This window comes from Apus apus, chromosome 19 (assembly GCF_020740795.1).
Source record: "Apus apus isolate bApuApu2 chromosome 19, bApuApu2.pri.cur, whole genome shotgun sequence".
Taxonomy (NCBI): Eukaryota; Metazoa; Chordata; class Aves; order Apodiformes; family Apodidae; genus Apus; species Apus apus.
In genome coordinates this window covers 11,023,998-11,049,486 of record NC_067300.1, presented here as the reverse complement: position 1 = coordinate 11,049,486, position 25,489 = coordinate 11,023,998, and the positions used below count along the sequence as shown (strand labels likewise).

Sequence of the window (25,489 nt, the reverse complement as noted above, 5' to 3'; positions counted from 1 at the left end):
ATGGGACCTCTTAGAGAGTAGCTAAATAGGGGTGTATCCATGGAGATCATCACTCACCTTTAATACACAGGTGAACTGAGCACCCGCTGGATGACAGGTCTGTAGCCAGGATTGCTGCAGTGCCGGTGGTCTGCGATGTCCCGGTGCCACCAGACCCGTTGGCAGCAGGTGGCCAGGCCCCTCACCTGCAGGGTCTTCATCTTCCCGTGGCTCCTGATAGCATCTGGACATTCCTGTTTTTCAGTGATGAATGCTGCAGCACCTTCCTGCCCAGCCACAGGAGAGGGGGCCGGTGTCTGGGGGCCGCCACCCCAGGGACCCCATCCCTCCTCCTTGAGGAGCAGCTTGGCCAGGTGATGCCCAGGAACCTGGAAGGAGCCACGGCGGGATCTGGAAAAGCTGAATGCATTAGAGACAGTGATCCCTGCAGTCCCCTGGGGGGGGGGTGAGGGGGGAGGGCAGGGGAGGGTTTGGGGGTTTTTGGCTGGGGAGGGGGGGGGGGGGGGGCTGCAGGATGGAGCACAGGCCACAGCGTGGGCTGAGGCGCCTTTGTTCTGCGGCGCCGTTCCCACTCTTAGCGTGCCATCTTGAGGCCACCGACAGCAGCCTTCCCGCACCGCACAGCCTGCTGACATCGACGCGGTGGCAACCACTGACTGCAGCCCTGCCCGCGGCCGTCGAGGGGGCGGAGACCCCCGGACGGGGCGAACGCGGGCAGGGCTGCGAGGGGTCTTGTGGCTGAGTATCATCCAGCCATGGGCTCTCCAAGCAGCTGGCATCAGCAACCAGGTCACCTTCGAGCCTGAGGGACCAACATCCCAGTGTCCAGAGCTGGGGGCAGAGACATCTGTTCATTGCAGCTTCCCTACAGACAAGGGGATGCCCGACATGGGGATGCAGCCAAAAGAGGGGGAGTGGGAGAGGTGCTGGCATGATTATGGCATTGCCTGCGTGGCTGACCCTCACTGGGCAGGCTGGGGACACCTGTGGTGGTGACAGGTCCTGCTGGTGCTCCATGTCCCAGCTGGGACCCCTGTGCCAGCTCAGGCAGTGCCAGACACAAACTCCCTCCTACCTTGGTCTTTGGTGTTTTAAAGATAATAAATTGCTAATCAGCAGCCATCTCCCCCTCCTCAGGGTCCTCTGCAGCAACGGCCCAATCATTAATTATAAAGTACAATACTGATCAGCTTGCCTGTGCTCCGTCTGCACTGACAATCATTAACCATAATACTGAATTTATAATGTTGAGATGTGGAACCTGGTGAGATGAACTGCTCTGCTTTTTAATCAGTTTTATGGGATGATATAATGCATTGATCGACATAGACACGATACAGCGCGCGTTCCTGTGTCTATAGCCACACAACCTTATTAATTTAGATTTACAAATTGTTGCTTGACTTGGAGGGGAGAGAGGTGGCAAAGCTGCTCATGCAGGAGGGACCCATGTGGAACCCCAGAGGGGTTCCCTGGGCAGGGGGTTGCTGGGCTCCCAGCAGCCTCAGCTCATCTGGCTCTGGGCAGGGCAGCCCAGCATTGGTGTCCAAGCACCACCCAGGGTGATGCTGGTGGGACCATGGCAGGTTTGTCTCAGGCTGAGTGTCCCAGTGACATGGCAACAGGCAGTGTGTGCCTGCCTGCGTGTCCCTGCCTGAGCTTGGCCCTGCCCGAGCTCTCCCTCCTCCCCAAGAAATGCATCTGTGGCTGGGGCTCTGCCTTCCCAACCAGTAGGGCCCAGTGGCAGCCAGACAGCTGGTAACCATATTGGTGCCTCTTGGGCTGTCATATCACATTTGCTCGCCTGCTCCTGCTCTGCACCCGAGGAGGCCGGGGTGGAGGTTTTCAGGTCAGAGGCTGCATCCAGCACAGGAGGAAAATTCCCATTTCCCCACCAAGACTTAACCATGACGTGGCCCAGACTCAGCTCTGCACCATGGCTGCCCTGGCACCCCAGTCATTCCCAGCACGTCCAGCCCCTGCTGGGCACCACCCGCCCCTCCAGCCAGCGGTCGATAACCAGCAGGGCTGTAATTAGCACCAGGTGGCACAGCTTTATGGCAAGTATGGCTTGTCAAAAAATTTGGTTTGATTCTTCTAATTTAAAAGTTTAACTAATAAAAGTAACTGAGAAGCTGTGGAATAGTTAGGCTTGTTAGGCATTTGATTTAATATTACATGACGTTTTGATTAAAAAATTATCTCTATAATATCAATAGAGCACACATTAAAAGGATTAAGAATTGCCTGACTGACAGGTCTCAAAAAGTAGTTGTCAATGAGGAATCATCGTCGCATGATGATGTTCAACATTTTCATCCGTGATCTGGAAGTAAATAAGAGATCAGTGCTGCTAAGTTTGGGGATGACAATGATAAGCAAGGAGGTGGGAAGGCTGAGGAGGGGGAGCTGCGGGGGCTGCAGGGGGGCTGAGACCGGGCCGCACCCACATGAATTCCCACTTGGGAGCGCGTTCAATTAGCGGCTGCGGGTGTGCTCATTAGTGACACGGCCGTGCCGCTCGGCGACAAGCCGGGTGACAGACCTGAGGGACTTGCAAGGCTTCGGCTGTGGCACCGAGCTGCCCTGAGCACGGGAAGGGGGGCGGAAGGTGGGGGGGCCCGCAGGTGCCAGCAGCGAGCAGGGACCCGCTGAGCCAGGGGGGCGGCAGAGCCCGGTACCCGCATCCCGGGGAGGCGATGGGCGCTGGGCTCAGCGCGTCCGGCCCCGACGGGCAGGGCTCGGCCCCTGCGAGTGCTGAGGCCTCGGGACCCCGCGGGGCAGGTGTCCCTGAGCCACCTGCAGGGGCACCAGGGCAGCAGCAGGACGCGTCCCCAGCCCCGGGCACCGCTGCCCTGCCGCGAAGTCACTGCGCTTCCGCAGGGCTCGACTGGCCCAATAAAAGATTATCAGCTAAATAAAACAAGAAGTGAGTGATGCCACTATGCCCTGCTGGATTGAAATTGTGCGAGCAAAGTGGTTTTCTCGGGGAGATTTATTTCCTCTGCTGGCTGCAGGCAGCCAGCCCGGTGGAATGAGCCTCTCACTCCGAGGCTACTGCTCCCTCCTGCAGGCAGCACTCGCCTTTTCATTTTTGAGGGAATCAGAGCAATAAAGGAAATACAAGCAGATATTCACCCATTGCAAAACACAGAAGCACACGTGTGCACAGATGCACACCAGTACACAAGCCATGTCCCCAGCCCTGCTCCCCACCACACTGGAGTGCCCAGCCAACACCTCAGCACCAAAATCCCACCTGGACCCGCAGCTGGAACAGGAGGGTGATTCCACAAGCTGACCCGGGGCCAGCTGTGATAGCTGGGGCAGAGCTGCCCCGTCCCCAGCCCCAGGGCCAGCACTGGCAGAGCCACAGCGGGACATGGGCTGGGGCTCTCTGCCCCAAGCCCAACATCTCCCGGCGAGCTCAGCATCCTGTAGTCGATGCCATCACTCCCACTCGGTGCTGTACACCCGAGTCCTCTGCCATAGCACTGGGGACAGATCCCAGGGCTCTCTGCTCCTCTGTAGGCCACAGGAACCTGCCAGGACACCAAACACCGTGCCTGAGGGTACCAAACCTCTGCTGCTCAGAGCAATCCCCAAACAGACAGCAGAGCATCAGAGGCTTAAGCCACTCACCATCACCTCTCCTGCCACCAGCTTTCATTTCAGACACTGTTCCCCAATAACAACTGGGCACCGGTGCCTGCTCTGCCGCGCCTGCTGCCTGGGACTCGTGCCATTAGATCCCAGTAATTGTAAATATTGCAAAGTGCTTGAGTCAGCAGTCCTGCTGGATTTTGCTTTCAACATCTGCAGCCCAATAAATCTTTGTCTCCTTCAGGTGAACTGTGCTCTCAGCACGGGCTCCAATTCACCTCCCTCAGCACCGTCCCCGCAGCAGCGCTGGCCCCGGGGGGTCCCCGTCCAGCCTGGGCTGTCACCCCGGGGGGCAGGAACAGCGAGGGACCCCCTGGCAGTCCCAGCACCACCAGCACTGAACCACCACACTGCAATGGGCCTGGCGGCCACCAGCACCACTTGCCTTGTGCCAAAACCCTTCTACTCACCAGACCTTTGATGGGCTTTTTTTTTTTTTTTAAATTGTTTTCAAAACAGATTTCATGTGGTCCCAAAATGAGACCATGATTGTAAATTAAAGTGTAATTAGCCTTTACGCTTTTATATTCATTAACTCTTCTCTGTTAATGATGCAGAGGCTGGAGCACAAACCCAGCATTATGAAACCACATCCAGGAAATAAAATAGTGATTTAGATAATGACCAGAATGTATTGCTACTTACACATAATTAAACAAATGCTCAATTTACACTTGGAAACATGAATGAATGTTGATTAACCCCAGCCCAACGACTCTGCTGGCGATGTGGTAAAGTGGTGGTGGTGCTGGCAGGGCTGGAGCAGCAGGCAGGGCTGGAGCAGCAGGCAGGGCAGGCACCCACTGCCCATACACACCTGCCCAGCCCAGGTGGTGCCAGTGCCACCCCTGCCCGGACCCATGGCCACACTCTGGCCACCCCTCCCTACTACAATGGCATCCCCATCACCACATGGACAGCCCAGGTGCTGCCATGAGGGCCAGATCCAGCTCCCTGCAGGGCAGCAGAGGCTGCATCACCAAGCCCCATGTGTCCGAGGGGAGCACCGGGGGCTCAGCCCACAGCTCCCATGCTGGCTTTGTCTCCTGCCTGCCCTCCAACTGTGCCAGTTACTATGGAGACATGGTCTCGTTAGCACAGGAGGAGCCTAATGAAGTCCACTTTTGCAGGATGACAGCATTTTCTGCTGCAGATCTGGACACAGAGGCTGTGCAGAGGGACAGGTGCCAGGCCCTGGTGCTGTCACCCCTCATTGTGGCACATCCCCCTGCCAGGGACTCTGTGCCTGATGCCCCTGCTGTGCTGAAAGCTGTGCCTCATCCCGGGGACCCCCTGGCCTGCAGGGTGAGAGGTGCCACCCACCACAGGCTCTGCTACCTGGCCACAAGCCCAGCCTGAGGAACAGAGCTGTTCACAGGGAGAACTCAGCCCCCCAGTAAGGAGCTGGTGGATCTGGAGCTGGATCCAGGGCACATGGAGCCCCTGCAGGGTTCCCCAAGGGGACTGGCCCTGGGCTCTGGGCCAGGACAAGGCAGGGGCTCTCACCATCAGCATGTGACCAACACAGCCCCAGAAAGATGTCACTGCTCCTGGAGCTACAGCCCAAGTTGTGCTGGTCACAGGGGACCCCTGCACCCATCACAGGGGAGCAGGATGAGGGGGGCCAGTGTGGGTGCAGACCTTCCCTTCAGGAACCCCAAGATACTCTGGGCTGCCTGTGTGCCCTGCAGCATGGAGAGCACAGGATGCAGTGGCTGGCAGCATCCCACTCCCCACACCCCAAAGCCCTCTCCATCCCATCCCCCTGCACATCCCTCGGTGAGGGACAGGACAAGGCGATGGTCTGCGAGACCTCTGCTCCCAGGGACTCCCTGTTCATGGATCGTTGGCTGAACAGGCCATAATGGCTCCATCTATCGGGGTCAATACAGGCGCCTTTGACACATGATAGACAATAATTGCTCCTGCTTAGAGACTTTTTAGTTCATGGATCATTGACCTGATGGGCTGCAACAGCTCCGAAGGAGGCTGCTCACCCTGCGCTCAAACGCCCTCAGGAGCCAGCGGCCGTGTAGAACCACTGCACAGGGCTGCACAGAGCGTGCTCTCCTCAGAAACATCCTCCCCAGCACAGCTCACCAAAGGCCCTGGGCCCTCCAGAAGCCCTCCCAGTGGTGAGGTCGTGGAGGAGTCCACGACAGGAGCCCAGGAGGAAAGGGCAGCACGCCCCAGCAACCCGAGTGTTGGGGGATAGAACCAGGGTGCAGAGGGACAGGTTCACCTCCCGAGGTCTGCAGGCTGGAGCTCCCCTCTCCAACAGCAACTTCCAGGTATATGATTTAATGAAAGGCACAATAAGAAGTGAAACAATTAGAATTTCTGCCTCATTATCATGGTAATCTTATCAGTCGGATAATGAGGTATTAATGGAGATTTAATGTGCCTCTCATAACAGAATCCCTTGGAGAAAACACATAAGGAAATTGCTGTAAATCCACTTAATGATGGAAAGGTCCCCAAACACCATATTCCAGAGGATGAAAAATGCTGGATGCAAATGAGAGAGAATCAAGGTCAATAACACTGCAGGGACCAAGCTCAAGGCTGCACCACCACCACTGTGCATCCCCCAAATGGGGCGGGTGGGCGAAGGGTCGGGATCGGGGTGGGGGGATGCAGAGTGGCCACTGAGACCCAACTGTCATCACAGTGTGTGAAAAAAGGTCTGAGGAGACAAGATGATAAACAGGGAATCAGACAAAGTTAGTGGTAAGTCGCTCCCGCCCGCAACGCCTTCTCTAGCACAACTGAGGAGCACGACGGGACAAGGCAGAAACATGAAAGCCAAGCGCTTAAACTGCTCTCCTTTTAATCAGTTCTTACAGAATAATACATTAATAATCACGTTAGAGACAAGATGGGTTTCCTGTATACAAGATTGTGCAAGCTTGTTAATTTAAATGTATAAAGGCTTCACCAGTTTCCAAGAGGAGAGGCAGTACAAAGCTTTTAAATGGAGGTAAAGCACAATTAAAAGGTACAGAACACACAGTACGAACTCAGCAGAGATTAATCCTCAAGTAGTACAGGCTCAAGCAGGTCACCAGTTGCTACCCAAACAGGAGTGCTCTTCTCCCTCCTTGCCCACTCCTTTCCTGCTGCTCCAGCTCCCAGTCTCGGGGCCAGCCCGGGGCTGTGCAGCCCTCCCTGCCACACTCACCCTGGTGCCAAACGCAGTGCCCACAGCTCTGCTGCTGGACAGGTCTGCCCTCCCACCACCCCTGGCCCAGCCCCTTCCTCCACCCCCCACTCAACGTTAGGGTGGTGGCGAGTTCTCCAACTTCTGTGAGAATTTGGCTTCCCGGACATTCGTGTTCTCAAGCAATAGGAACTGACTCTGTGCTCACCAGAAACTCACCTACAGGAAACAGGATCGTGTTCGTGGCTTTTTTTCCTGAAATTTATGGCAGTTACATTCAGCATTTGGTAGTATAAGGTCTTCAAAACAACAGCTTTTAAACTCAACTACTTCGGAGACCATACACGTTCCAATTCTCCGTAAAGAGGATTTAAAAAAGCTTTAAAGAGAAATCTCATTTAGGGTTAGGAGCAAAAAGGAATCTCCTCAGGATGAAAAGACCAGCCCTTTCTTTTCACTCCTCCACCCAAAATAGGAAAATACCACCTCTGTAATGCCCACAGGCACAGCCATGCCAGCATGGGACTGGGCAGCTCCTCCAGATACAGCAACAACCTGCGCTGACGTCACCAACTGAGCTGTAAGTCCACGAGTGCAACCAGCCGCAACCAACCCCTCCCCTCCCCTGAATGTTCCATTCATCCTTCAGTGGGTGAAGTAATTTAATTAACAGAAAGCACCAAGTTTACAGCAACGGGTTCATGTTTGGCTGGTGCCGTTTGGCAACAGGTCTCTTACTTTTGGTCCTTTATGCACTGTTTTTTCACCTTTACTATTGCACACCAAAACCTAACATCACTTTCTATACATGTAATTTATCATTTGAAAACAAAACGGTATGGGACACCAGGGGAAATTGTAAGAGGACATTACAGGAGGGTTTTTAATCCTTTGGAAAGCCTAATTCTCTAACTACACCTATCAAGACTATTTGAAGGACTTTCAGAGCAGGTTGAAAAAAAGAAGCAAAGGACCATCTTGCTATGAAGACTCAGCTCATCTGGGGGTCATTATAACACTTATGGGTTAAAAAAACCTAAACAATAACTCAAAAAAGACTCCAGTTTTTAAAAGTATTTTTCTACACAGAAAAAAAAAGTTATGCAAATTGTGACAGAAATGGCTCTTGCCCCTTCCATGAAGGAGCAAATGTGAGAGACCTGATGAAGCCTCACTTGCCCAGTCTGCAAGCACAGGGCACTGACCAACTGCAGGGTCTTTGTGCCATCTGTTTAAGGATTGTACAACTACTCCCCTGAACTAAAACCCAAACTGCAGGACTAAAAAAACTTTCATACATCGGTCTTCACATCTCAGATTTTCAAGTAATAATTAATTATTACAGGACACTTCAATATAAATAAATTTATATTGCTTTTAGATATGATCTGGCCGTATCTTCAAGGGCATATTTGTGCTTCACTGCTGAGTGTTCTTGGTCAGGGCTGTGCTTGCAATATTAAGTTACATGTTCAGCACCAAAACCCCATCAAGGCTAAATAACTGCAATATTGCAATGCTGCACAGACTGAGTTACCACAGTAAGGCAGAGCAGAAGAATTTTGTTTCCACTGAGTATTTCTCCTCCACACAATCAAGTCTCTAACAGAGGAGAAAGACTATAAATAAAAAAGTTACCATCCCACCCTCTCACCTGTGATTAGTTTGGCAAAAATGCTACACTGAATTATGTATTAGAGTCCTAAAAAGTAAGCTTCTTTAATTCTGCCTTGACAAGGAGCACAGCCAAATCAAGCACTTGATACTTGACATCAACTGCTCTGATTTCAGTTAACCAAATGGTATTCCCAAGTACTAGCTGCTTAATGGTTTTAACCATCAAAATGCACACACACACAAACACACACATACACACCCCATCAGATTTTGAAGAGAAGACAAGAAAGGTTTTGTTCTCTTTACCACTCAGACACCAAAGCCTTAACATATCCCTCCATCAGAAGTGCAATGAATACTCTTGGAAGAGCAAGAAATAATACTGACACAGAAGAGTTAAATGCTTACTGTCCTTTCTCACTGTAATTCTAGCTACAAAAGAACAGCAAGTACTTCTATACAGGCAACAACCACTGCCCATCACTCAGACCATGAAAAATCCATGTGGTGTTGTGCATAAAAACTTCTTTAAATTGATAATTTTCAGTTTAAGGGAAAGGTGGGGTGAGAAATCTATAAAACACCCTGAACTGATGTTATGATATGTTTCATAAAGAACAGTGTTATATTTTAAAATATTTTATATGAACAGTAAAACTTGCACTGCTGCATAGCAGACATCACGAAGAACATTTAGTAAAAACATTCACTGAAACCCCTGGCATATGTATTTAATGTCACTAATCAAAATATATATTACAGTCCAAGGTTCTGTTAAGGATCTCTGTTTGGGGTTTGTACAGTATACACAATAGTTCAGAAAAAATATTACAGTAAGGTATTTTATTTCTCCTTTTTTATATTAGACTTATCTATTGCAACTTACAGTCCCTCTCCTCTGTATATCCAAACCTTTCTAACACCCTAATGCCCTAGCCAAAAGTGTTCAGCTATCTAATAAGCCCTGTCTTTTATAAATTCCAGTTTTAGAAACTTCAGTAATCTTAATTACATTTTAATAAATAGTTCAGTTTGCCCTTTTTTAATCTTAGTCTTTGAAGGAAGCCATTTTGTTGCCAACACACAGTGTGTCACACCCTGTTAGAGGTCAGAGAGGCTTTTGCTTTTTTAGTCAAAGGATTGTGAGTCCAAAGATAACTGCAATGCATTAAATATAGTTCTATAATATTTACACTGTCCTCTCAGATTTTAAATTTAGGTGAAATATAATGAATAACTAATGTCAGTTACTACAAACTTTCAGTGTGGCTGGTGTTTTATTAATAAAAGGTGTATTAAACTAGAAAGTATACTAAGTGGTTGCCCTGATTCTTGTTTCAGTTTTCTACTAGAAATGATATTATGTCAATCATTCATGTTAGAATTCAGGAAGAGGGGTGGTGGAAAAAGCATGTTTCTGTATGTTTTGAGATTCCAAAATACCTGAAAAGTGTGGTCCCTTTTGCAGTGCCAGTATCTATAGGGGAGAAAAACGCAACCCAAGGAGAAGAGGAAAATCTGTTAAATTAATTTGGTTAGTAAAGGTGTGTTTTAAAATGCCTCAATTCTGTACAGTATTATACAAGGAAAGTCTCTTCTTCAGCTTTTGCAGCTGTTGTACATTCTTATTTGCTCCTCTTCTGCTCACAGTTTGCCTGCACACGTGCTTGAGCTACTTGCGATCATCAATTGTTTTAATGAATTCCACTGCTGCTGTGAACTGCATCCACCAGTAGGACTCCTCTCCAGACAAACAGTTGGCATAGAAACTACTAATGTACTGAACCGTGGACAGCAAGCAAGGTGGGTTTGCCTGAGGGTTAAAGAAGAAAGAGATACTCACAGCCTGTTTGCAAAGCTAAACATGAAACATTATAAGATCCAGAATGGAAACACAATGATCCTGGTGCAGGATCAGTCCTGGAACACGCAATGGTGGCAGGGATCTGCAGGGCAGTGACTGCTCATCCCTTTCACACCCTCAGAATGCATCAGACGTGATGGAAGAAGCATTTTTCAACAAGGAAAAATGACCAAGAGGCCAAGAAAAAGAAGAACAAACGCTGGCAAGCTCTATAAAAGCCATCAAGGATCTCAACGGGTGGGAAAAGCTGTTGGTTTAGCACCTTTGACATGAGAGACCATTCTCCAAACACTCATGTCAAAAAAAGTCAGCAACACCATGAAAACCACTTCTAATGGGGATCTTGGTCCTGAAAGAGGACATTAAGCAGGCAGAGATGACAGAAACTGGTGGACACACCTCAAAAAAAACCCACTCCACACACAACACCTACATCCCTACTGCCTTGGTTCCAGATGCAAGGTTTGCTTGGATTCAAAAATCTTAACTGTGACCACATTTCTGATGTTTCTGTTTAAGCCTGCTGAATTCACCTGGCTCAGGGGCTAGTCTGCTGCCAGTTAAAAAAATTCATTTTTTTTGCTTGTTTATCACATGAATTACCTGGGGTTTGTGATCTTTGCAAAAGGACTCACCTTTATGAGGACAAAGACCAGAACAGGAACAAAATCATCTGCCCCAGGTACTGAATCTTCATTTGCCAGGCTCAGCAGGTTCATGATGGTCGAGCACATTCTCAGGATACACTGCACTTTGTCCCGGGGGGTTTTATAAGCGCTTATTGTGCGGATCTCAGACTGTGCAGATGGCCACGGAGCCTCCCGCAGGTACACCTAAGGGAAGAACAAACCACCACGCTGCCAGCTCTGCTTGTCCAAACTACTATTGTGCACCACAGAGGATGTGAAGTGCCAGAGACTTGCAGGCAGGAGCAAGGCCCTGGAGAAGAGGGAAGCTTTGTCTAGATGGTCACGTTCCACTCACAAGGGAGGTGGTTTCCTGCTGTGTTATAACAAAAAACTAGAGAGCAACTACGTGCAACTGACACACTGAGCTGGGGCTTCTCCATTTCATTCCCAAATGAAGGTAGAGCCACATGTCTCAGGCTTCTCCATAAGCAGCTTTATGAACACTCAGCACTTTCAGTCCTAGAGTTCAAATACTGAATTGAGAACTAGGCAGGCTACAAACATCTGGTCTCTTGACAGACTCCTTAAGCCTAGCAACCCGCTTCTAGCTATCCTTAGTAACCATGAGAAAAATGGAAGCACTGGACAAATTCACACATCTGGAAAGGTTCCATTAATGCTGGCTGGTTCAGAAAGTTAACTTGGTAGCTGTAAACCCCAGCCATGGCATATGAATCACATTAGAAGCATAAAAGATTAAAACCTTTTGCAGCCAATTATCAGAAAGTTACTGTATTTTAGTGCAATGTAATGTCAGTCCTTAAATCTTACTATCCAGACAGAGGTGTCAAAACCAGAAAAAAACATTTTGGAAGGATCAGCCAGTAAAAGATACCACAGCATGGGTACAGAACATTTTGCCTGCAGGATATCTCAGCTGTCACAGGTAGAAAAGCAATGCTGCTTAGTGCAAAAGAAAACAACTGCCTCCCCATTCCAAACACAACCAAAACCCCAACACACATACAGAAGTGAAGGAAAGAAGCTGTTACCTCAGGTATCTGAAGTGCTTTGTGGTTTGCAGTCACTACTTTAGACAACCTCTGTATGTGCTCATGAAGGACCCTGAAAAGAAACAAAAAACAAGAGTGAAAAGTGAGCAGCAGGCAGCCTGTAGTCCCCTGGGGTTTCCCATTGTTTCAAGTTTGACACTACAGGAGAGATCTCCAGGAATGCCTACAGTCATGAAGATCCTACAGCCAGTGGACACTAGGTCAGTGAGACACAGAGGATTTTGCCACACAATCAAGTATAACCAGGCAGCCAGCAGAGCATTCCAACAGCACATAAGTCACAAAACCCCCAAACACATGGAAAATAATGCACCAAAACTGCAAATTGAAGGAGGGAGTCCTGAAGCAGAGTTTGATCACTCTCCCAGCATACACACTTGCAGATCTGGAATTCTGGATCCCAAGTCATTACAATTCAATTTTATTCTGTTCTGGAAGTTTGCTGCAAACACAAACCATCACTCATGATGCTAAAGCACTTCCTGGTTCTTTTACAAAATATTCTGAAAGAAAACATGAGTTTGTGTGGCACGTTTGTCATGTGACAACTGCATAGCTTCCACCTGCACCAGCTGCACCAGAGAAACCAGGTACTTCGCATGACATGAACTTACTGGTCACGCAAAATATCTCCATCCTGATTGGGGTAGAAGGCGAGTTTGAAAATGCGGTTCATGACGCTGCGCTCTATGGCCAGCTGTGCATCCTGGAGCTGCTCCTCACTGGCATTCTGCCATATGGCATCCTGAGCCATAGCCCCATACAGGAACTGAAGAAAATCCTCAACTTGGGCTGTTTTATCATCTGCTGCTGTGAGTTTCTGGAAATCTGATTAAAAGTAGAATAGAGAGAACGTGCAGTTCAATAAGAAACATATTTCTGATACATTTTTTTGGAAAGGAAGAGCCCAGAAGGTACTTCAGACTTCTTGCCAGGCAGCACTGAGGCTGCTTTGCCCACGCCCCAGCATGCGAAATACAAGCAGAAACACTTGAAACAAATGGAAGAATTAAAGGAAAAGCATATAGAACATTTAGCAAAGCATATGGTCCATGTACTCCACTTGACACAGTGTTAATCACCTCCTCTGCAGTACCAGTTCTTATGCCTCCTGTCCAGCCACCCACAGACAGAGCATCCAGAACAGTCACTGCAACAGCTGCTGGTAGGAACCAGCACACACAAAGTTGTCAGATGATGAAAAGGAGGGGACAGGGAAAAATATCACAAAACCCCACGTGAAACAGTTCCTACCCCTGCCTTTATTAAGTATGCACAGTAGCAACATTCATGTTTATCTATCAAACACAGATGGAGTGATGCAGCCCAGTTAATGCAGCATGACCAAAGCACTGGCCACCCATCAGCTCTGTATTCAGAGAACTCTGCACCAGGGACAACTGCCACTCACATCTGCCAGCAGCCCCAGTGCCACCATTGCCAATTCCTCTTTTAGGTCATCCAGAAATAGCTGTCTGCTCTCTGCCCAGTGAACAGGCTTTAACTCCTTCCTGGGTCACTGAATCTTATTACCAGAACTTCAATCTCAGCAGATCTAAGTTCTCACATTAATTCCAGCCTATCAGGCACAGTTAATATGCAGCACTATATGCTCCAGGAGCAAGAACGAACCGACTCCGAATTCCTTATGTATTTCAGGTATGTGCACAGAGAACACAGAAATAGTTTGTTTTAAGAAAGTTGTCTTCCTGATGTTGATACCCTTATGCTATGATATTTTTGAATCTCTGATTCACTGCATTCATACTACTGCTATTTCCCAGATCTTCCAAGGTACAACCACAGGTTCTGTATTAAGGACCAAGCACTGCAACTTAATAGATCTAAAATAATAAATAGTATTCATGCTTTTTCCATGGGGCAGATGCTAGGTAGTATGATTTAGTGTAACTTTTTAGGCCAACTGAGGCCCCATTACCTCCATTGTCTTAGCCCATGAAAAATGCAGTTTCTATGGCTTGGCTGCCACAACATACTGCTACAACAGAGTCATCTGTCTATTTGACCTGTTAACTTACCAGTTGAAATGAAAACTACTCTAGGAATTTGCTCCACAGATCAGAAGTTGTTTTTTAAAGCATTAACCTGAGCCAGCATCTAAATATGGAGTAAAGGAATATAAACATTCCTCAGTCTGCATTAATCTTACCTTGAATAAACTCCCTTATTTTCTTTTCTTTGCTCTCCAGCAGTAACCTCACACATACTGTGGTGAAGTATCTGTTGGCCACCTCTTTATCTCGCAGGACTCTCTGCAGCAGCCTTTCCAGGTGAGCTTGTGTGGTTTGCAGGCCTTGACGACACCGAGTTAGATAAGCAATGTATGGAGCTCTTTTCCTAAAATAAAGAGCTATTATATTAGAATAAGAATAAGAATATTATATTAGAGCTATAGTAAAGACAGAGGCTAACAGCTTTATGAACTGTTGTTGCACAAGAGGAATCTTCAACCTGCTGTTTTTAGAACAACGTAACACCCGAATTAGGACATTTCATCTCACACAGATTTCTCTTGACTGAATTCACTGCCCTGCCAGTCCTCCAGAACAAGACTAAAGCAAATTCCAGCCAGCATCCCTGGTGTGCTAGAGTTGAGAGTTAGTCACAAACTGGTGTAAACTGAGTTTGTTCCTGTATGGACTGACTGAAGGTCCAAGTTTGTTCAAGCCATTTGCAGACACATGAGACAATATTACCATCTGTAGGGAAGCAGAGATGTAATAACCCCATTTGGTAAAGTACAGTTTAAGCCAAAGGGTTTCTGCTAGTGAATAAATGTACACATATGGAACCCCACAAATAAGAAGACACTGAACAAACCACCTGTAGTCCTCTGCAATGGAGGACAGCAGCTTCCGGCAGGTCCTGTTATCAAAGCGACTCACACACCGCATCGTCTCCTGCAGCTGGGCCATCAAGTTCTTGTCTTGGAGGTTAATAGCTTCAGCTAGCTGAACTTTCAAGAAGCACACAATTTCATTATCTAATAAAGAACAAAGGAAAATTATTAATGAACAGGAGTGTAGGCATAATGAAAACTTTTTCAATCTGGGAAACACGTAACAGTTTAAACCAAAACTTCTATACATTAGGCAATAAATGTTATTTTAAGAACAATTTAGTAAGTATTTTTTAATTTTGAAGGGATAAGTTTTCCTAGCCTGTCTTTAGTTAGCATGCAGAACCATTCTGAAATGTGGAGAGGACCAGGTAAGGTGACAAATTCATCTGCCTTGCATGTAAACCTAGAATGGCTGGAAGGACACAAACACAAGACATACACTGAGTCAATGTACAGATTCAATAAATTATTCCAGTTACTCTGTTAGTACTGCACCACAACTCCCAAAAGCACATGTATTTTGGGAGGCTATTCTACAGCTTCAGGCTCTGCCTGTACTCTATCTGAGATACTTAATTACAAAAACATTAGACCAGATTTAGTTGGCAGGTTTGTTTGTGGAGTAAGGAGAAAAATATTTGGGGAGCAAAAGGCGGCTGATGCCGTCTACACCTCTGGAAACAGGAGTTACCACAAATGGTGTGTACAAGGGCCATTAGATGGGGGAAAAGAAGTGACACATACAATACCAATTACCTGTATGTATAAAGAACCTTTACCTTCAGGGTCTGTGTGATCTGGTAGACCATTCCTCGTTGAATGCGTCAACATTGGGAAGGCAACAGAGTCTGCTGAACAAAGGGCCAACCTCAATTTCTTCTTTGCATCCCTTAGAAAGGAAAATATGCTCTTAACAAAGCTGTTGCAAAGCCTGCTTCTTCAATAAGCTGCCTTTATTTTATTTTAAATACTGCCTAAAAGTAATTTAACATAATTTTAATACACCATTGTTGCCAAGACTTTAGAATGAGTTCTTTTGATAGAGCACCTAGGCCAGTTCCAAGGGAATTTTCCAAAACACTGAACTGCTCTGTCCTCTCAGGCTACAATATCCCCCTTCATCCATGGAAACATGACAGTATGAGATGCTCAAAACTAAGAGCACATGGAAGTTTAGAATTAGTCCATATTAAGATTTTGGTGGGAATCAATCACATGGCTTCATCTTTTAGTTCTACTCTGGGGACAAGAATAACCCTGTAACTGTATTTACCTGTAGGAGAAAGCAGAACTTTGTGGCTGCGCTACTTGACTTGCAGAGTCCGGGAGATCATCTGCAGACATGTTTTGCAAAGCTTCATCCCGTGGAGAATCATGAATGCTCTCACCATCCCCAATAGCCTCTGTGGAAATGAAATAAAACACCATTATACCCTGAGAAGTCAGAAGGAAAAACTAGACTTACTAGTCTCTATTTTCTTCTTGTTATTCTAACATCAGGGGAGGAATGGAGACAGCAAATAAAACAACTTGTTCTGGGTAAGTGAAAAAATACATTAAAAAAATATAATGTACAAATCACTATGAAGAAATTGCATCAGTTTGGAAGGCAATATCTTCAGTATCAATCAAAAAAACAAAATAAAAAAATAGTAAGAGACGTGCTACCAACAACCACATAGCTCAGCAGCAATATGAAACAGCTGTCCTTGGGAATACTGATTTAATTCCCAGTCTCTAAAGAGACAGTCCCACAGGTAACTGACAAAATTTTCCTAGTTTAGAGCTCACTGTTCAGCTGTGACTAATAACATTAGTCTAGGATGCTGAAGTGTTTTTATCTTTAAAGAGGAGAAAATGTGTTGGTGGTGATTATAAATGGCAGGTTCTTACCTGCCCCATCATAGTTCACTAGGGCTCCTTCACTGGGACTGGTTCTTTTAATTGCATTCCTGTATTTGTCCAGAATGTCCTCAGCAGCTTGTGCCTGTGCACTGGGCCTTAGGCTGGGATCATCTGAAGAGACCATTAAAACCAAGAGGAGTTAATCTTATACTGTGCCAACTGAAAGTAAATAAAAAAATTCAGACCCACACATTTGAACTCTCTTGTTAGCCACATCAAACCAATAGCTGCTCGTGTCCCATGTGGCCACAATTTAAACAAAGTCTGAAGCAAAACCAGGAAAAAAAGTACAATAGAAGTGAACAAATAAAGCCAAATCCTTAGCATATTTATACTGTATACACAAATGGTTCTTGTATATTTGAAGACTTCCAGAAATGATTAGGTGAACAGAAAACTAAACATTCAGGTTCAAATCATGTTTAATTTAGCACTTAAGTAATTATTACAGGAACGTGTCTGCAGCTATCCTTACAGCTCAGCTATGCTAAGGACAGAAGCTTCACAATGAGAACAAGAGAAAAAAAAAAAAGTGAAGGTTTGAGTCAAGAATTCAGTGGATATTGACAAAAGCATGACAATTTAAAAAACAGCCTTCAAGGCAAGAAGTCTTTATCCACCTTATTTAGAAAGTAATTTGTGAACATTAACCACAACAGCATCTACCTTTCTGTAGACAGACACGTGGTGGGCACTCTGAGCTCCAGAAGGAATGTCAGGAGAGAAAAATCACTATGAGGAGGTTGTTCACATACCTTGAAGTGCTGCATATCTGTCAGGCACCATGTCATCTTTCTCTTTTTCTTGTTTTTCTTTCTTTCTAAATGGAATAGGAGCTGAAAATGCAAGATATCTTATCAAAGACTATTCTGAGATAATGGCCAGACTGAAGAAACTTCAGAAAGTGGCTAATGCAGAAGTTTGTCATCAAACAAACTCCAATAAAAGCGCAAGCCTCTCCTCAGGGTGGGGCTGACCTGTGCTGTCACCAGGCACAGTGAGCTCTGCCCTTGTCAGAGGTGCTACCCTGACCCAGGCAAAACAGCTTTGCTTTCCAGGATGTTCTGGGCAATTGCTAGCCAAGGGTGTCAGGTAGCTTCCCCTTTTTATTCACATACTTATTTATACTTTAGTTTAGCCAATAGTCCTAACTCCAGTAATGGTCATAATGACATGAATCTCTTCTGGCAACCTGTTTGCACTTGTAAACTCAGAGAGAAGATACAGATTCCACCTTGTGGAATAGAAAAGCAAAAGAGTGGTATTAAAATTCTAAAATGGTACCTAACATCATACAGAGACTGCAGAGATTCTGTTACCTCTTTTCTAACTGAAAATCTGTTGTAGAAAAAGACAGGAATATTCAATATTGCACACATTGTTCCATTCCCAGTTGTCATCACTCACAGCATGAAAGCAAAGCATTGTCTTGAATAGGCTTTACTTTGTAAATAGCCTAAGTACAATGTCCACTCATGCTGCATTACAAGAGAGATCCCAAGTTATCCATACCCTTCAACTAGCATGTTTCCAACCACAGGGAATTAGGACTAGCCCTTAGTGAAGCTGCAATGAAGTTATCACCATACAAATGTGAAATGACTGGCCTCACGTGAGGATTCCAAGGTTCCCAATTACTAAGGTAGCACAATGCCTGATCAATTCCTTCCAGCTTCCACTCCCCTTTACAGATACTGCAGACTTTGTGTTTCAGTAATTCTACTCTAACACTTGTGATTTTATAAGTAAGAATTCTCAAAATTAAACAGGACAGCTATTACTCTGTAACTAATCTACATCAGTCTGGTCAGCTTTTCCAAGTGAAACTATAAAAGCTTTATGTAAAAGTGACTACCGATTTCATAAAGGCAGCATGCACTCTTACCAGACAGACATGATCCTACCTTTGGGCATGGCAGACACAAAACGTTTCCTCCACCAGGGCTTGTTTCTGTCAGACTTCTCATCATCACTGTCTTTTCGTTCTTCATTCTGTAGAAGGACAGAGTCCACTTTTGAGCATTTATCATATTGAGTGTAAAGACAAAATTCTCCTTAACTTCAGGTTATGCTACATCAGCTGTAAATACAGAACTACAGCACAGAAAGCCAAGCAGCTTCAGTCAGAAATATCCCTCCTGAAGAGGGCAGCCTATAAATGCAAAAGCAAAGACACGAAGAAACTTAGATTTCACTTATTCTTTTTTAAAGAAAACTACTTTTCAGGATGCTGCAGGATTTTACATTTAAACACTACAACAAATATACTTCTGAAGTCCCACCAAATCAAGTAAAGTTGATCCAGCAAATTTAAGAGAAGCCAGATTCATTTAAGCCACTCAGACCATCTGTAGCTTTAGCTTGTAAAACATGACAGGCCAACATTTAAGAAGTAACAAGTGCACTGTAATTCCCTGGCTAAGCACATTTAATACCAGCTTTCTGGCATTAGATGAATAATTGAAGCGGATGTGCGAGGGGGGAAAAAAAGATAAAGAGAAGCATTACCTCTCCCCTAGAGGAGTCTTTACTGGGAGATGAAGATGAAGACTGAGATGCAGCTGCTAGAACAGCTGCTCCAGTATTGGTGGTGGACATAGGAAGCTCCCTCTCCTCATTACCAGGACGCCTGTTCCACCCAGGATCACTCATGGGTCTCCGAACTGAAGACACTATATCTGAACTCCTGCTGCGGACCAGCCTCTCTGGGTAAGAATGTCTCTGCTTGAATGCTTCTAAATCTGTTGGAATTAAACTGTGAGACCCAAAGTTGGGCAGTCGGGCCTCACTACCTCCCATAGCTCCTTCCAAGATAGGTGGATCTGGTGGTGGATGAGAGGGTCTTGCATAGTGCACTTTAGGCCTCACTACAGCTGATACACCTGTGGTCATAAGAATAAAAGAAGCCACACACATTTCTTGTAAGATTCTTCCAAAGTAGCTGGTACTAACACAGAAGCACTGAAAGTGCCTATTTTTTAACAAAAGCTTGTTCTTTTACAACTCACCCTCACTTGATGACAGAGGGTCAAACAATGCAAGCAGAGAATCTGTCTGAGAAGGAGGAGATGTCAACTGACTGGCTCCTGAAACACAGGGGGAAAATGTCAGTGGTGTACCAAGAACTCCCTACAACAGAAGTGACATTGGAAAGGCAGCCCTCAGCAACAGAAGCTGAAAAAACTTACACTGCAAAATATTTTAAAAGATATTCACATATGGAAAGCTCACTGCAGTATGTGGAAATGATCACAAAAAGTGGGGGAATCCTGAGGAGCAGCCCAGTTCCAGGATGCAGCAGGGCAGTCCATGCTATCCAACCCAGTTAGGGAAAGGTGATCCTAGATCCAGTACTCAAGCTCTAGTACTAGCAAGTGGAGCACTCAGCCACCAGAAGTTTGAAATTGGGAGAAAATGTAAAATTTAAGGATTCTATAACTGTCATTTCAAGGAAGACCTCAGTCAGCAGAGACTCTAATTCTCATTTACAGGTGAGTAACTTACCATGGGCTGTTTCATCCATGTCAGGACTTGTCACAGAATCTTTTCCCCCAAAGTCAGAGCTACATTCTGACCTGAGATCCTCAATTTTATTGGGAATATCTTCAGATGTTGCACTAATACCTTACACATAAAAAAGAAGTATCTGTAACACTCTTTCAAAAAAAAAAAAAGCGAACAAAATCTTGAAGCTGCTAAAATGTGTGATGAAATTGCAATGATCCAAGTCTTAACTCACAGTAGCACCCAGAGACATTATGACTTTCTATACTCCTAAAATAACATTTCAGTTCTGCTCCACATCTTCAACTGTTTTAACACTGCCATAAATACACTCGATAATGGACATTAGAAAGATGCTTCACTCTGCTAAATATTTTGCATAAAACTGAGAACTAAAGTAAGATAGACAGTGATTTATTTAAATAAAAAAAGTTGTGAGATAAACTAAATTTAAGAAATTTAGGAGTTTCTTCCAAATCAATACTCCATTGCTAACCACTGCTATTGAAGCACAGAGGAATTTATGCTCTGCTGCCTTTTTTATTTCTTCTGCAAGATGAACAAAGAATTGCTGCTTTGAATAAGCCAGAATGAGTGCAACAAGTTATTTTATGAGAGAAATGATGTATAAGCAAAGCAGGTGCAGCAAAGCGGATTCTGCTAGAGCAGTGAGACCCACCTGACACGACGCTGAGACCTGGCGTGCTGGGGCGAGAGCTGACCTCCCTCACATCTGTGTCATCAGATGTGCTACCCAGCCCAGAACAGCTTTCCAACTCCTGTAGTCTTTCCTCCTGTTTTAAGTCTGGGGCCTCTACAAAAGGCAGACAGTGGAGAGTAGAGACAAAAAGTATCATTACTCAATGCCATGCTCCCTTACAGTGAGCACACAGAGGGGAGGGGGTATGTGTTGATTTAGTATGTTAAGTTCTGAGCTAACTCAATCACTTTGGCAAGAGCTTTCTCCCTGTGCAGAAGGCAGGACTCTGCACAGACAGCAATGCTCTATCTGCATGGGCATTCTAAGATTTTACTGGTTTAAGTATTGTTTTTCTTAGAGACAACAGCATACAGCCCAATCTTCACTAACCAAAGTAAACTGTGATCCTAGATAGCCCTACCTAACATCATGGGGAAGGAAAGCAACAGAATTTGCTCTGCAATCCCTTCTCTCCCTTTTTGGCATAGAAGAATTTCAGTAAGTCTCGCAGAACACCTTCCGTCTTCTCTCTACCTAGGAACAGTTTGTCCTTTTAGTACCTGAAGTATTCACAATCACTAACTTAACCCTGGAACACTAATTTCTTGAAGTGAGGAAGAGGCTGCTGTTTTTCATGATATGCCTCTGGAAGAGTCTTGATTCACGTTAAAGAAATAAGCAAAAACTGCACAATTCTGACCTGAATCACTTGGTAACACTTCCACACTCCACGCCTCACTTGTGGTTTCTGATATGGTTGAACCTGTGCAGGGATCAAGCAACACGGATCCTGAACCTGGCAAACACAGCAAGCTGCCTAGCATGTTCTCTGCAGCTGCACCTGCAAAAGTAAAGCCGAAGCGTACAGCTCGGTACGGGCTTCCTGAGGACAGCTCCAGCACCAGAGAGAGGAACACACTGCAGAGTCCTTAACAAAGTAATCATGAAAGATAATGTTGAAAAGATATAAATAAGCAACCAAATATAATGCAGGCCATGCACACAAAATCCTCCTGCAGAGAAGCTCCAGGTTAATCAATGGAACAGCCCTGGGCAGAAGGGAGGAGGGCTCTGCAGCCTGGCCACCTCGGAGCAAGCGTGAAGCACCTGAACATACCAGATGTGCCACCACGTTACCTGCTATTTCTTGCAAACGATCCTCATCAATGTTTGGATCAAAGTCACTTCCCAAGACATCTGTACTCCAGGTTTCGCTCACAGTCTCTGATATGTCTCTGTCATCAGTCAATCCCATCATATCACGGATTTCAAATTTACGGAGCTTGTCATCAAGATTATCCTGAGTTGTGGCTATGTGAAAATAAAAAGTCCTTATTTTTTTAAAAGGTTTCTCCAATTACTTTTGATTGAAAATAGGATAAAAAACCATAAACAAAACCACCCTCTAATTCTGTCAACTAAACCAGTGTTTTAAAGTAAACACTACTAGTAAAGCACTAATGCTGTTCAAGAGATGCTGCTGTTTTCTAAGCACGTTTGAGATAAGAAGAAAAATCTTAAACTACACATGGTGACCTATCAACCATATTGATAGCCAAAATGAATAAAATTTAGTGCACTACCAAGAAACTGATACAATGCCTGCAAGAACAGATCACAGAATAACTGAGGCCTCCAGAGATTATTCAAATCCAAACTCCCTGCTCACAACAGGGTCAATTACAGCAGGTTGGTCATGGTCATATCCAGTCATGTTTGAGTATCTCCGAGGTTGAGACACCATAGACCCTTTGGGCAACTTGTTCTAGCATTTGACAAATACATATTAAACAGGAAGCTAGGCAGATGGTTTAAGACTACTCCAATCCTGATCAGCCTATTCCCTGAAGGACAAAACTTGACAAGTGTTTTCCTATAGAGGACTTAAGCCTCAGAATCCTGTAACATTTCATTTTCCTAACAATAGACTACAATAGATATTTCTAGGGAAAAAACCCAAACCCATAAATAAATGCAAGAGCAATCATACAAGGAAAATTTTGTTTTGTTTTTCAGAACTAGTCAATTCTTCAACTTTTCCCACCAAACTGTGGCTTTACCACCTCACAGCACCTCAGGCACCTGTAGTAAGAAGTTGCACCTGCCTTGTTCGTGCTCCAGGAGCTGCAGAGCTTCCACACCATTGCTGCCCGAGGGGCCGGCGCCCAGCTCCGACACTGACTCCCCTTCCAGGTCCAAAGACGACACAGAGTTGGAGCGGTTTGAAGGACCTGTGGAAACAGGTGTTAACTGTAAATCCAATTTCAGTAACAGTTCCTAAATATATAGCATTTACAATCCAGGACACAACTGGCTAAAAAGATGAAAAGCAATGAAGTAGCAGTTCTAATGTAAAACATTGAATTGATGAAATAAATGTACATTTGCTCTGCTCCTGAACCCTCTTCTATGGAGATTTAACCCAAACTGCCATTTGTACTTCCCATGTGAAGAGCACCATCTTAATTACAGTAATCTACCAACACATTACCAGAAAGACCTGGAATCTCACCGTTACTGTACTTAATTTTAACTAACAAAGTCAAAGCCCTTGCCATTCATTTGTCTACCTGTCCATAAATTTGTCTTCTTATTTTGAGGAGAGAAATAATGCATGCTGAGTGTTCTGTACAAACCTCTTCAACACCACAAATAAACCTGTGCTTCACTGTGTCTGAGTTTCATAAAAAGGAGTTGTCCAGAGCCCGGAAACTATCCCGAGATATGCAATAGCTTATTAAAACATGATGAAAAACAAGCCTGAGAAGCTTAGAACTATGTTACATTACATTAAAATTAGTACTGCACTTAAGTTAAAAAAAATAAATAAATCCCTCTCTCCCTCTAAATACACTTTGTTTTTTTTCTTTCTACTTCTCAGACTCAGTTATGCCTCTGCAGGTCAGAATTTAGCTCCTGACTTTCTCTTTTGAAGGGCTAAGAGAAAAGACAGGCTCTCAGGGTAAAATAATAAGCACAGTCTTCAAAATGGCACAGATGACATACTGTATTTAACAGAAGTTCCTTTTGTAGTTAAGGAAAAAAAAAAGGGACAAAACTTCTTCAAGACTTAATTAGCCCTTCACCTTCAGATATTCCTTCCAGATTATCACTGCAGAGGGAAAAGCGCAAGGTTTTATCAGGTTTACCATGGAGTTTGTTTTCATCGACAGGGACATCTCCTTGTCCGCCATGTGCAAGCTGCATATTTAAGACCTGGAGAGTGGGGGAAAAGAAACAAGACTTTCTTAAAATAATCAATTTTTCAGATAGTTAAGCAGTAAAAAAAATAAACTCTGCACACATTTTTTGCATTTTTTTTTTCCCCTAGATGTTAATGGTACAATCAAACTTCTAGCATTCTGTTTGAAAGAAGAGCTATCTTCAAAGTCAGAGCCTGGAAGGAGCACAAAGGAACCCAGATGTGAACACTAGGCAAGTCCTGATAATGCCAACAGCCCCTCAGCACCCCAGCAGACTAACATAACATGGAAACTGATGATCACAAGGCTGCAAAAGGAGATAATCTGAACTACCAGGCAAGGCAGCCAAGATGAAAGCAAAAGTTTTGCTACAGCTGGTGAAAGGCAAGGCTGTCAAACCAGTCCTACCCCAAGCAACACACTTGAAGGCATTCCTGGCAACATGGCCACAGCTCCACCCTCACAAGAACATGGGCCTGTGCATTTCGTCTGAGCTGCCAAAACCACCAGGATCAGTGGTCCAGTTCTGTCATTCACCTGTGACCCTGACCCAAAGGACAGAGCATGCACAGAGGCAACTGCATCAGTTCTCTAGGCTCTGAAGCAGTAGCTCAGGTTTTCTCCTAGCGCATATTAGATGACAAAGCCTCTTCCACAATCTGCCAGGTTAATTTTTCCCATGTTAACATACTGATTTTGGTATCTTGCAGATATAGTGAGGGGAAAAAAAACTAACAAAGAGAATCTTCAAAGCTACAACTCCCAACTTCAGTAAAATAAAGTAAGGATTTTAATAACCATTCAGGATTTATTACCCAAACTTAGTGTCACTTCATTGTCCTGCTATTAGAGAACCGTACTTTTCAAAATATCCCAGACATGATAGTTTTTGCACACCTCATTTTCTGACATCATCCCTGGAATAATCTGCGGACCTGTCCCCAAGGAAATCACTAGCACTTCTTCCGGCTGAACTTCTGGGATAGTCTCCTGGGAGGATCCTTCATGATCTCCATGCTGATCCATTAGAATATTTGATCTACTTCTGCTACGAGTTGCTAAGGAAATATTTCAAAATGCCAACATTAGAAAGTTTTTCCTTGTTTAAGAAGGAAAAAAAAGACAATACAAGGGAAATACAGAATGGCAATGCTTTGAATTCATAATACTCAAACTACATAAACTTACAAAATGAAAAGCCATATTAGACTTGGAGAGATGGAACGAGTGTTTAAATGTGAGTACTGAACTGTGAAAAAGCAAACTTTCAACACAAAAGTTTAGAGAAACAAGGCACATTGTGTCCTG

At 45.1% G+C, this 25,489-nt stretch overlaps 1 protein-coding gene across 8 annotated transcripts in view; it reads right to left on the bottom strand.

The window, feature by feature from the left end:
• Nucleotides 1–6,476: 6,476 nt before the first annotated feature.
• The window catches only part of GAPVD1 (GTPase activating protein and VPS9 domains 1), a 31,318-nt gene continuing 12,305 nt past the window's right edge, over nt 6,477–25,489 (bottom strand). For 3 of the 8 annotated variants that reach the window (XM_051636979.1, XM_051636984.1, XM_051636982.1), the window contains 20 exons: nt 25,079–25,239; nt 24,065–24,194; nt 23,084–23,209; nt 22,116–22,289; nt 21,679–21,819; nt 20,958–21,092; nt 20,279–20,398; nt 19,783–19,860; nt 19,283–19,656; nt 18,679–18,766; nt 17,530–17,610; nt 16,763–16,885; nt 16,143–16,272; nt 15,649–15,758; nt 14,851–15,010; nt 14,177–14,364; nt 12,621–12,834; nt 11,986–12,058; nt 10,940–11,137; nt 6,477–10,253 (listed from right to left, as the gene is read on the bottom strand). In XM_051636979.1, coding sequence (XP_051492939.1) covers nt 10,113–10,253; nt 10,940–11,137; nt 11,986–12,058; nt 12,621–12,834; nt 14,177–14,364; nt 14,851–15,010; nt 15,649–15,758; nt 16,143–16,272; nt 16,763–16,885; nt 17,530–17,610; nt 18,679–18,766; nt 19,283–19,656; nt 19,783–19,860; nt 20,279–20,398; nt 20,958–21,092; nt 21,679–21,819; nt 22,116–22,289; nt 23,084–23,209; nt 24,065–24,194; nt 25,079–25,239 — 2,945 coding nt within the window. In that variant the 3' untranslated portion in view covers nt 6,477–10,112. Of the gene's footprint in view, nt 10,254–10,939; nt 11,138–11,985; nt 12,059–12,620; nt 12,835–14,176; nt 14,365–14,850; nt 15,011–15,648; nt 15,759–16,142; nt 16,273–16,762; nt 16,886–17,529; nt 17,611–18,678; nt 18,767–19,282; nt 19,657–19,782; nt 19,861–20,278; nt 20,399–20,957; nt 21,093–21,678; nt 21,820–22,115; nt 22,290–23,083; nt 23,210–24,064; nt 24,195–25,078; nt 25,240–25,489 lie in introns of those variants that run through there. The other 5 variants (XM_051636980.1, XM_051636983.1, XM_051636981.1 and 2 more) reach the window with 4 other exon arrangements.